Raw genomic sequence first — 12,086 nt, 5'->3', positions numbered from 1 at the left:
ATGAATATTTTGATTTGGAAATTTCTATGAAGAGGTGGTGACATCTTGTGGCTATTTGAATCATTCTGTTTAATTCCCTAAAACTTAAACTTGGGTGAGTAACCCTGGGAGGGGATTTGGCTCACCTAGTTCTAGCAGGAGATGCAATTGTTTAATGCAGCTATCTACTTTGGTGTTATCATCACAACTAGGCAAACTTTGCTCTTTACAGTCAATGGAGTGATCCCTTTCATCTGAAAATAGATACTTCCCTTTGGTTGAACGAGTCCTGCCCTAAACCATGCTGACTGTACTGATTAGAGGAGCAGGTACCCGGTGCAGCCGGTGGTGCCAAAGAGTATCATCCTGGCCTTCATCTGGGGTTCCAGGAGGTCATGAGGCTTCTGTAGGTCTTGCATGATATCTGACAGCCGGGCAACCGAACTGAGCCCTTTAACTCCGCTGATGAAGATCAAGAACTTAGGGAGACTAGTTCAGACACTGATAGCTAAATTACACAAGCGAACCAAACCACATCAAGCTCATCTCAGGTTTCAGCAGCACTTGAATCCAAGAAGACCCAAAATCACAGAAGATGCTTACAACAACTGCTTTAGTCACATGATGCGTGGCTTGCTATACAGTTACTAGGTTTATTTGAAGCTAATTAATATACTGTTACTAGGAAAATCTTGGGCTGCTTAAAAGATGATACATCTCCTAGCAAGATCATTTTAATGAGATGATTTTAAGGATTCTTTAGAGACAGATAGACAGACTGCAGGATTTCTGCCTGCCTGAGAAAAAAATGCAGGTTTTTATTTCCCAATTATACAGGTTCCACCTGAAACATTCAGACTAGGGTTTCAGGACCTGGTAGTTTATGGCTCCCTGTAGACTCTGCAAAGCCTGCTGGACCGACCCTTGCTCAGTCCATCCTGACACCCCACAAACATCGCTGTAAAGTGAACTGGACCCTTGACCTCTGATAAAGAACCAGACTGTGGAGAATGACTGTTGTCCCCACACGTATCCTTGGGGTAGGAAACATCACCAGCATGACAAATTAAGACTAAACCAACCTCAACTGAAACAAATTTAATTTTGAAAAGATGAAGACCAAGACCTTAACACAGAGTGGATTCAGTTTTTTGTGGTACTTATCTGGTTCTCAGAAGAGCTTAGGGTTCCCGACTCACTTTACGGATGGTGCTTGAAGCATTCAAGATGCCCAGGTTTCCTTCCAGTTTGTTTTTGTGAGGGTGGCGGAGAAGGGGGAGGCACTGATGGAGATGTGAGTTTATCATTTGCACATGTAATGACTCTCAGTGTTGTTGTTAGAGATCAGCCATGGGCTGGTCAACCATCTCCCTAGGGTCTCCAAGGTTGCAGAGGGCAGCTGCTGCAACAGGTCAGGAGGACAGAGCTGTAGATAACTATGCTTCAGGTTTGAGCACTGGTGTGGTTACTGAGAATATGGGCCTTGCAGGGACTTCTGTGGCACATGAAACGTGCTATTTCTGGATCCTTGGCTGATCCTTGCCTTTAAACCACATCCAGTCCTGCCAATGACTGCACTGCATGGAAACAGTCCCTTGTGCAATAGCAAATTGCTAATTGGAGTGAAGACAACAGGTGCCTCAGGAACCATGTTAAGGTTCAGAGTTACTGAATGCCTTCTTTTCTTCGGTCTTCACTGATAAAGCCGTCCCTCACGCATCCCATACCCTGGAGGCAAGGGGGAAGGTCTGGAGAGAGGAAGATTTTCCCTTAGTTGAGGAGGACCGGGTCAGAGACCGCTTGGCCAAGCTGGACATTCATAAATCCATGGGCCCTGATGGGATGCACCCGCGAGTGCTGAGAGAGCTGGCAGATGTTATTGCTAGACCACTCTCCATTGTCTTTGCAAGGTCATGGGGAACAGGAGAGGTGCCTGAGGACTGGAGGAAGGCTGACATCACTCCAATCTTCAAAAAAGGCAAGAAGGAGGACCCAGGGACCTACAGGCCGGTTAGTCTCACCTCTGTCCCTGGGAAGGTAATGGAGCGACTCATTCTGGATGTCGTCTCCAAACACATAGAGGAACAGGAAGTTATTGGAAGTGGTCAGCATGGATTTACCAAGGGCAAATCATGCCTGACCAATCTGATAGCTTTCTATGATGTTATAACGGGTTGGCTGGATGAGGGGAGAGCCGTAGATGTCATCTACCTTGACCTTAGCAAGGCTTTTGACACTGTCTCCCATAACATCCTCATTAGGAAGCTGAGGAAGTATGGGCTAGACGAGGTGACAGTGAGGTGGATCGAGAGCTGGCTGAGTGACAGAACTCAGAGGGTTGTGATCAGTGGCACAGAGTCCAGTTGGAGGCCTGTAACGAGTGGTGTCCCTCAGGGGTCAATACTTGGACCAATTTTGTTCAATATATTCATAAATGACCTAGATGAGGGGACAGAGTGTATCCTCAGCAAGTTTGCTGATGATACCAAGCTGGGAGGGGTGGCCGACACTCCAGAGGGCCGTGCTGCCATCCAGCGTGACCTGGACAGGCTGGAGAGCTGGGCAGAGAAGAACCTAATGAGGTTCAACAAAAGCAAGTGTAGGGTCCTGCACCTGGGAAGGAAGAATGCCAAACACCAGTATATGTTAGGGGAGGACATGCTGGGAAGCAGCTCTGAGGAGAAGGACCTGGGGGTCCTGGTAGACAGCAAATTATCCATGAGCCAGCAGTGTGCCCTTGTCGCCAAGAAGGCCAATGGCATCCTGGGCTGCATAGGGAAGACTGTGGCCAGTAGGTCGAGGGAGGTCATTCTCCCCCTCTACTCTGCACTGGTGAGGCCACAACTGGAGTACTGTGTCCAGTTTGGGGCTCCCCAGTTCAAGAGGGACAGGGAACTACTGGAGCGAGTCCAGCGTAGGGCAACCAAGATGATTGAGGGACTGGAGCACCTCCCTTATGAGGAAAGGCTGAAAGAGCTGGGACTCTTTAGCCTGGAGAAGAGAAGGTTGAGGGGGGACCTGATTAATGTTTACAAGTATCTAAAGGGTGGGTTTAAGGAGGACGGAGCCAGGCTCTTTTCAATGGTTCCCAGCGACAGGACAAGGGGCAATGGGCACAAGCTAGAACATAGGAAGTTCTGTTCAAATGCACGGAAAAACTTCATTACAGTGAGGGTGACAGAGCACTGGAACAGGCTGCCCAGGGAGGGTGTGGAGTCCCCTTCTCTGGAGATTTTCAAGACCCGCCTGGATGCAGCCCTGAGGGATGTGCTTTAGGCAATCCTGCTCTAGCAGGGGAGTTGGACTAGATGATCTCTAGAGGTCCCTTCCAACTCTGAAGATTCCGTGATTCCGTGATTCCGTGATCTGATCTTGGCAGATGCTGGGCCCTGTCTTCAAGTATTGAGACCCATCTTCTCCTGACATCTGTGCAGGCTATGTATACGTAGCCCTCCATAATGGTCTTTGTTCAAATCACCGTGCATGAATGTTGCAATTACTATGCAGTCTACCATCCAGAAATTACTAAGTGCTTCAAGCTAACTATTATCCAGGGCTGCTGGCCCTGATGCCTCCTGTCCCGTCCATGGAGGAAGAAGCCATGGTGTCTAAAGGAGGAACGCATTACAAGAGGTAATGCATTACAAGAGATTTTTAACGTCATCTGTGGGATGCCAAGCTTACCATTGCTTTCAGTTGCAGTTCACAGGCTGTTTCTGAGGTGCGACTTAGTAAAGCAAGGAAAGCAGATTCAGAGATGTTATAGTGCATTTGAAGGAAATCAGTTTTCTACTGGGACATGAAATTCCTAGGGAAAGTCATAAGAAGCTGTAAATTAAAAAAAAGATTGAAAAGCAGGTGCCCAGCATGATGTCTTCTCACAGATTTACTTGTTTTCATGTGAGTCATTTCCTAAGCAGTTCTTAACACGCTGCAATTTCATTGCAGCCTCCTCAGACTCCTTTTGGGGATCACAACGCTTAGCGTGAGGTGCAAGAAGAGCAATTTCAAGCCTGGGTCTTTGCAGTTTGTCTTCACAGTGCTGAAGATGAACCTTGGTTTTTATGGTGCATTTATACGCTGGGAACTGGGGGGCTTTCCAGCCAGATGATTCCACTCTCTCTCTCTCCTTCCGTATTTCCTTCCTCTGCTGGTTCTCATGGAGAGGAAACCAGGCAGTCAGAGATCTAAGGAAATAGGTGTGATCTCACCTGGCTCTGAACAGCCAGAGATCAGGACCAGGACTGGGAGACGTGCTACAGAACATCCCGCCTCACAGTCTAGACACAAGCTCCGTTATCTATCTCCAAAACAGAGATAACGGCAGTGCACCATCACACAGTGGTTCACAAGGTTACCTGCATTCCAGCCCATGGAGTGCTCTGTTTCTATGGTCACGAGGACCATTCACATACCCAAGACATGGTATTTTTTAGAGTTACTCAGGAGCAAATATTTTTCTCCAGAATACCTGATCTGTACACAGAAAACATTTTTTTTCTATTTAGAGCAAATCAGTAAGGTCTGCAAAGGAGTTCTGATGTCGTGTTGCCAATGGGCTAGTGAGCTCATTGTAGAAAAAAATAGCACTAAAACAATCATTTAGAAGACAGCCTTCCTCTAGCGATTAACAGCAAGTAACTGTGTGCCTGCTATTGGCCAAGAGCTACTGTCTCAAGACGTTTCACGTAGTTCAGTTTAATCTCATTTCTTAATCTTTTATTATGACTCAGCTTACACGAGGGTAGCTCATCCTGTGGCTGAGATTTTAGTTCTACTGGTTTGCAAAGGCTCATTTGATAGCTTAAAAGATGGGAAAAAATATGTGGGAATATAAGGAATGACTGGTATCATAAAACCACTGGTAGAATTGCAAATTACTGCATGTATATGTCTATATCATTATGTATCCAAAAAGCTGGGGAACAGAGGCTGCATAATACGTACAGCACTAATACGGACACTTTGGAAAGAAATGATGCCCTGAAGAACTGCAGCTAGAGAAGATTGGTGCTTAGATCATGATTAAACTATTTAAATACTGGTCTGGCAAATTTGAGCTGGCTCGATTCATATTTGTGCTAAAATCTTCCATTTTTCTGGCAGGGTAAGGTGGGCTTTGGGTTTCAAAAAGTTACATTTACACTCTGTGTGAGGCCCCTTTCAAAAAGCCTTAGGATAAAAAAGAATCCTGTTTGCCTGTGCTTAACTTCAAGGATGCTGGGAAATCCAACTTTACTCAAGAGGATATTTTGTTTTCACCACACCGAACAAGCTCAAGAAAGGCAGCACTAGAGCTTTGGTGGAGGACAAGGTCCACTCTGATCATCATTTCTTTCATTCAGTGTAATGAAAGTTAATACCTTCAAATAACTGATTTAATGATTATTATCCTTAATTACTAATGTGTAAAACACAAGAAAACTCCCGAAATGCCTTTTTAAAGGTTTCTGTTCCACAAGCTGACAGAATACTATAATCTGCAAGCCACCAGCGTGCTGGAAACAAATTTTCTTCCCTGGTCTCAGACTATACCAGCTCATTACTCATGTGACACTGCGCTGCACTCTTTTGACCTGGGTTAAATAGGAATGAATGGACTACCTGCAGGACTGAAAGGTTTCAGCCTACGTTGCCAGTGTCTGACATCCTTTTACATTTTCTCATGGAAAAGCCCCACCAATATCAATGGGATTTTTCCCTGCTCATGAAGTTAGATAGACAGGTATCTCCACTGTTTAGCGTCTGTATTATAGTCCTCAGGAGCTCAGATATGGAACAAAGCCTTGTTGTGCTAGGTATTGTAAAAATGATAGTAGCGGTTCTTATCCCAACAAGAGATATGGAAGTCTCAATGCATATAAGGACCTGCTGGTCCCACCTGATTGCACACTCACAACCCTTGACATGGAACAGGCTACCTGGAGAGAGCTCCCAGGCATTCTTGCTTCCCCTTTTTTGAAGCATTTCTGCATACTGTACCTGGTACCTGCCATTTCTCGTCTTGGAGCTCGAAGGAAATCCATCTATTTCTAGGTCAATCAGATTTTCCACTTCCTAGAGGAGAAAGAGGAAGAAAGAAAGAGGTGTTGCTGCTGGCCAACTGTTTATCGCCTGGTTTATTATTGATTAGGTCTCTAATAGAGTTCCAAAGGGAATTTATATCCCCTTGGTGCAAATGGGGAGCAAAGGTGCAAACCGTTTAAGACCAAAATGCTGCATCTTCCCACATTCGGTTTCCATCTGTGGACAACTAGCTCTGTATACTCTTATAAGACCATGGCCTTTACTATCATTTTACAACCTTTCCTTCTGCAACAAGGAGTAATATTTAACATACTAAAAAGCCCATAAACAGCAAGAGGCAGATTATCATCAGGACGGGTCCAGCCATGGTAACTACAGCATTTCAGGTACTGATCTCACTTAAACCATCAAGGCCAGAGAATTTCTGCTCAAACCAGTAGAAATTATCTCTGGTTTTATACTAATATACCTGAGAACTAAACTTGTCCCATAGACAGCAGAGGAACATCAGGTCTTTTCCAAGTGCAAAAGCTGCACTGATTCAGTTAGAAGCGTGGTTCTTACACCACAGCAATAATAGTTTGTTAGAAGTTTAATCTATAGCAGTAAAGAAGTTTAAGTTCACTAATTACTCTCCAACTTATATGACAGCATACGCACAAAGATTTGCACAAAATTAACCAAAATCATTTTAGCACATTGATGTTAAATTGATACAGCATCTATGGTTAGAAAGAACCACAGGTCTGGAATGTTTTTGCTGGGAATTACAAACTCAGGATAAAAATCTCACTGTGTCATGAAAAGTGCTGTAGGAAGATAGGATATCCCTGCTCACTAATTCTTTTTGCTAATCTTGCAAAAGAAAATAAAGCTTCACACTGTCCCTGCTGATTTCACAGAAATACTGCAATATGGCAATGTGGAAATGGGTGTAGACACCCAAATCTAAGTTCACCTGAGTCCAGGGGTTTAAATTTGGACTCAGCTTCAGAGTCAAGGCTATAATTGTACTTCTTTTCATCATTTTATTATCCTAAGCAATTACAAGCTCCTCTATAAATTTTCTCATCCCTCTGCTGATGAATGTACTGTCAATAGGATCTTAAATCCATATTTGAATTCCTGTTGACAAAACCCCGCATCCATATGAAGCTGTGCTGAAGTTTGTAGTGTTTCATACAGGAGATTCCATCCACAAAGATATCTAGGTGCTCTCTTTCTGCTTATTGCAAAGAAACAGGATATAAAATACACTGAAAGTCTAAGCATAGAGTCCCAATAGAATCTCACTTGAATGTTTAAAAGTTAACATCACCAGAAATGGCAAAGTTGAGGTAAAAATACGAATCCTTGAAATGAAATTTGGAATTATGCCCATACTACCCCAACTTAAATAATATTAAAAAGGCAATGCTACAAATGACAGGTGAAAACCAATTATCAGAACAATCCCATTTACAGCTAAAAGTAGAAGAGAATTCCTGAGATACAAGCAGAGCTGTGAAGCAGTGACCCAGTTCTGCTCCCACTGAAGCCGGCTGCAGCTTTGATGTTGACTTCAGCAACGAAGGCAAGCCCAGGCCCTGCCTGGAAATACTCACATCTGGGATTTCGTCGATAACAAGATCGAAGCCTCCTACTCCAGAAATGAGGAACAAAACCAGGAAGCAGAGCAGATGCTTCATTTTCTTCCCACTTGTCTCCTGAGAACAGCCTGCATAGGTACTAGACACAAGATCTTTCCTTCTCTGAGACAAGTTCAAGGAAACAGCTCAGGGTTATGCGTTTTTTTGAACAAAGTTTTGAAACGCTGACTTTGTTTAGGCCATAGGTAAATATTTGCCTTGCAACGTAAGTCTGAGCTGTGGTGCCTGAGCAAGGGTTATCCAAATAGTGTCTTCACTCGCCTCTGCCCTTGATAACAGCTCAGGCTTGGATAGGCTCACTTCTTGCTTTTCTAGCTTCCCATGATGTTTGACTAATTTCCTGCTAGGCACAGACCTTGGAGTATCCAAAACTTCAAAAGATCAAAGCAAGAACTCACTCCTAACTTGTTTGTTTATAGTAAATGAGGTGAAGACTGGTTCTCAGAGCGATGGAGGCAGCAACGTTGTGCTTCTCCAAGGGTCCTCACACCCAGCCATCTCACAGGGGTTGGCAGAGATCTTTGAGCTGGATCCTGACCCACACAAATACCCTTCCTTTTTCCACTCTTGCTGGGAAAGGATCATAGCTGGTGGTGGGATGGGTGTAGTTTTTCAAAGTTATTCACGTGAAAACATCTGATGGTATTTTCAGATGCGTGTTGTATGGCTCCTGGATGCTTTTGAAACTGTGTTGGCCTCCCTGCCTCTTTGGGTACTTCAAGAGATTGGATAGAATAAGACATCAAAGCAACAAGGGGAAAAGAGGGAGGAAGCAGGTTTCCAGCAAAAGGAGCTGGGGTACCCCTTCCACTCCTCTGGGAAGAAAAATTTACAGACGTCTGAGCAACCTCAGTGGAAAAGACGGAATTACTGCGTGGACCCAGCGACAAAACAGAAGACAAGACTATATTATGTTGTAATATATTATATTAATTAGGTAATTATATATTATATATATTATATAATATAATTATATATTAATTAGGGCAACGGAGCTGGTGAGAGGTCTGGAGCACAAGTCTTATGAGGAGCGGCTGAGGGAGCTGGGGTTGTTCAGCCTGGAGAAAAGGAGACTGAGGGGAGACCTTATCGCTCTCTACAGCTACCTGAAAGGAGGGGGTAGTGATGGGGATTGGTCTCTTCTCCCAAGGAACAGGCAATAGGACAAGAGGAAACTGCCTCAAGTTGCGCCAGGAGAGGGTTAGACTGGATATTGGGAAACTTTTTTACACTGAAAGGGTTATTAAGCATTGGAACAGGCTGCCCAGGGAAGTGGGTCTCCCCTCAGCCTCCTTTTCTTCAGGCTGAACAATCCCAGCTCCCTCAGCCACTCCTCATGAGACTTGTGCTCCTGACCCCTCACCAGCTTCATTGCCCTTCTCTGGACAACGTCTTTCCTGTAGTGAGGGGCCCAAAACTGAACACACTATTCAAGGTGTGGCCTCACCAGTGCTGAGTACAGGGGACAATCACTGCCCTAGTCCTGCTGGCCACACTATTCCTGATACAGGCCAGGATGCTGCTGGCCTTCTTGGCCACCTGGGCACACTGCTGGCTCATATTCAACCAGCTGTCGACCAAAGTACCATAATGAGGGATGGGATTACCCTACTGTACATCTTTGTCTCCCTTTCAGCCCACGGTGCCTGACTCAATTTAATTACCTGCTGCACCATAGAATGGGATGATTCTTGCCCTTGCTGGGTCTAATTTATGCCACATACAATATATGGAGTCCAGTCAGAGAGCTCAGAGGAGGACACCAGGTCTGGGGACATCTACGCTTCATCAGATGTCTCCTACCTCCTGGAGTGAGCTGCTCTGCATTTATCACCATTGTAGGCTTTTTGAGTAGATGGGGATCTCACCATTAAGATCCCAGGCACTCTGCTTCAAACAGGAGGTTGGCTTAAAGATCTGTGGTACGTAAAACATCCAGGTTGGCTTTAAATCATGTAGTCAAGGGACTGACAATCATCTAAGGATATACCTTGGATTCAGTGTTTACTCAGCCTCTTTGGTGGATTTTGCTCAGTGCTGTGTGCCTGAAGTCCTAGCAGTATTTAAGTTAGCTACCCTAAAGTTAGCTCCATGAGTGTGGCTGGAGCTATGGCTATAACAGAGCTTATCCAGGACTGCAAGAGCAGCGAGCATGGGGCACCCAGTCTTTGCTGTGTTGACAGTATCTACTATAGCTTCAATTTTCCATCTAAGCTGAGTTCTGTTCACACACGCGCACCCAGCTCACAGTGACCAGTTCTTTCTCATCAGAAACATAAAGCTTAAAATAGCTCTTCTGGAAGTATCTTGGACCCTGGACTGGGAAGCTAATCACTACTGCTCTGAAGAGATTAAAAGGTCCCTTTAGGACAGAATTTAATTTAAACTTTCATTTTGTAACACCTTATTTTGGTCCTCTCATAAACACCAAACGTGGCTTAATTTTTTTCGGTAAAAATAACAAGATTGGGAAATCAGTGTGACCACTAGATGGCACGAACTGCTTAAATATATTCTCCAAAAGAATCCAAAAAGATGAAATATCTCAAGGAGAAGGTACAGAAAATATATGTAAGGAGCAAGTGCTGAGGATGCTTAGAGCCCTAGCATTTGCTCTTAGGTTAGGTGAACTTCCCCAGAATTTCATGAGAAGGACAGGATCTCAGGAAGATGTTTTGTGGTATGTGTCTGTTGGGCTGTTCATGTCTAGTTCTCTCTCTGTGGCTGGGATTCCTCTGGAAGGAAGTTTTCATGGACTGTCCTCACTGAAGCATCTGGAGTTACTCCTGGGCAGAGTCTGATCCTTGGAATAACTGAATTGCATTGTCTTGACTTGCACCTGGGGAGAAATGCTCACAATTTCTGTCTCTTATGGGGCAGTCAGTTTCCCCTTCTCAAACTGAATTTCTTATCTGAAAATTTCCAGTGATCCAGGTAAGAACAGGGTCTACCTTCGAGGTGAGACACTTGCCTGGGGTGCCTACTGCCCTGACATTCATTGCACTACGCACCAACCATTCTGGAAAACTACATTTGGACATACCAAGCATGGTTTCTTGTTGCTTCAATTTTAATCTCTTTGTACTGCCATTCAAGAGAGCCATTTGAGGTATCAGGACCTGGCAACCTGCCTGTCTGAACAGATGATGCCTTCAAAGCGTGTTTCACCGAATCCCCCCAGAAAGACTCAGACATCCCTTTGGCAAAGAGTTTGGGCATGTTTAAAATTTTCATCCTGAATCAGAACAATACCAGATTTTGAAGTTCTAAAATGCTCCGCTGGGCTATGGTCTGCAGAGCTAATGGCAATGGAGAGATCAGCAGTGATGGGGACCCCAGTGCTTGCTGGATCAAGCACTGGCTGGATGGGCAGTCCCAAAGAGTGGTGGTCAATGGAGTTAAATCCAGCTGGCGGCCGGTCACAAGTGGCGTCCCTCAGGGCTCGGTGTTGGGACCATTTCTGTTTAACATCTTTATTGATGACCTTGATAAGGACACAGAGTGTATCATCAGCAAGTTTGCAGATGACACGAAGCTAAATGGGAGTGTTGATCTACATGAGGATGGGGAGGCTCTACAGAGAGACTTGGATAGATTGGACCGATGGGCCAATGCTAACGGTATGTGCTTCAACAAGGCCAAGTGCCGGGTCCTGCACTTGGGCCACAACAACCCCATGCATCGCTACAGGCTTGGGGCAGTGTGGCTGGAGAGCTGCCTGGCAGAAAAGCACCTGGGGGTTCTAACTGACGAGCGGCCGAACATGAGCCAGCAGTGTGTCCAGGTGGCCAAGAGGGCCAATGGCATCCTGGCTTGTATTAGAAATAGTGTGACCAGCAGAAGGAGGGAGGTGATTGTCCCCCTGTACTCAGCACTGGTGAGGCCACACCTTGAGTATTGTGTCCGGTTTTGGGCACCCCAATATGAGAGAGATATCGAGGTGCTGGAGCGAGTGCAGAGGAGGGCAACGAAGCTGGTGAAAAGCCTGGAGAATAAATCTTATGAGGAGCGATTGAAGGAGCTGGGACTGTTTAGTTTGAGGAAGAGGAGGCTGAGGGGAGACCTCATTGCTCTCTACAACTACTTGAAAGGACATTGTAGAGAGGCTGGTGCTGGTCTCTTCTCACAGGTAATTAGCGATAGAACAAGAGGGAATGGCTTCAAGCTGCAGCAGGGTAGGTTTAGGCTGGACATTAGGAAAAAATTCTTCACGGAAAGAGTGGTCAGACGCTGGAATAGGCTGCCCAGGGAGGTGGTGGAGTCACCATCCCTGGATGTGTTTAAGACTCGTTTAGATGTGGTGTTAAGGGATGTGGTGTTAAGGGATATGGTGTAAGGGAGAACTTTGTAGAGTGGAGTTGATGGTTGGACTCGATGATCCCAAGGGTCTTTTCCAACCTAAAAGATTCTGTGATTCTATGATTCTATGAA

At 45.2% G+C, this 12,086-nt stretch overlaps 1 protein-coding gene across 1 annotated transcript in view; it reads right to left on the bottom strand.

Moving 5' to 3' along the window:
• ITIH2 (inter-alpha-trypsin inhibitor heavy chain 2) overlaps window positions 1-7,766 on the bottom strand; it is a 32,982-nt gene extending 25,216 nt beyond the window's left edge. The window contains exons 1-2 of the mRNA XM_074573223.1: window positions 7,611-7,766; window positions 5,962-6,036 (exon numbers count right to left, since the gene is read on the bottom strand). Of these exons, the coding sequence (XP_074429324.1) occupies window positions 5,962-6,036; window positions 7,611-7,694 (159 nt within the window). The 5' untranslated portion in view covers window positions 7,695-7,766. The remainder of the gene's footprint in view (window positions 1-5,961; window positions 6,037-7,610) is intronic.
• Between the last annotated feature and the right edge of the window lie 4,320 nt (window positions 7,767-12,086).

This window comes from Larus michahellis, chromosome 1 (assembly GCF_964199755.1).
Source record: "Larus michahellis chromosome 1, bLarMic1.1, whole genome shotgun sequence".
Taxonomy (NCBI): domain Eukaryota; kingdom Metazoa; phylum Chordata; class Aves; order Charadriiformes; family Laridae; genus Larus; species Larus michahellis.
Note: the sequence above shows the minus strand (reverse complement) of the source record. Positions and strands in the feature narration are given on the sequence as shown.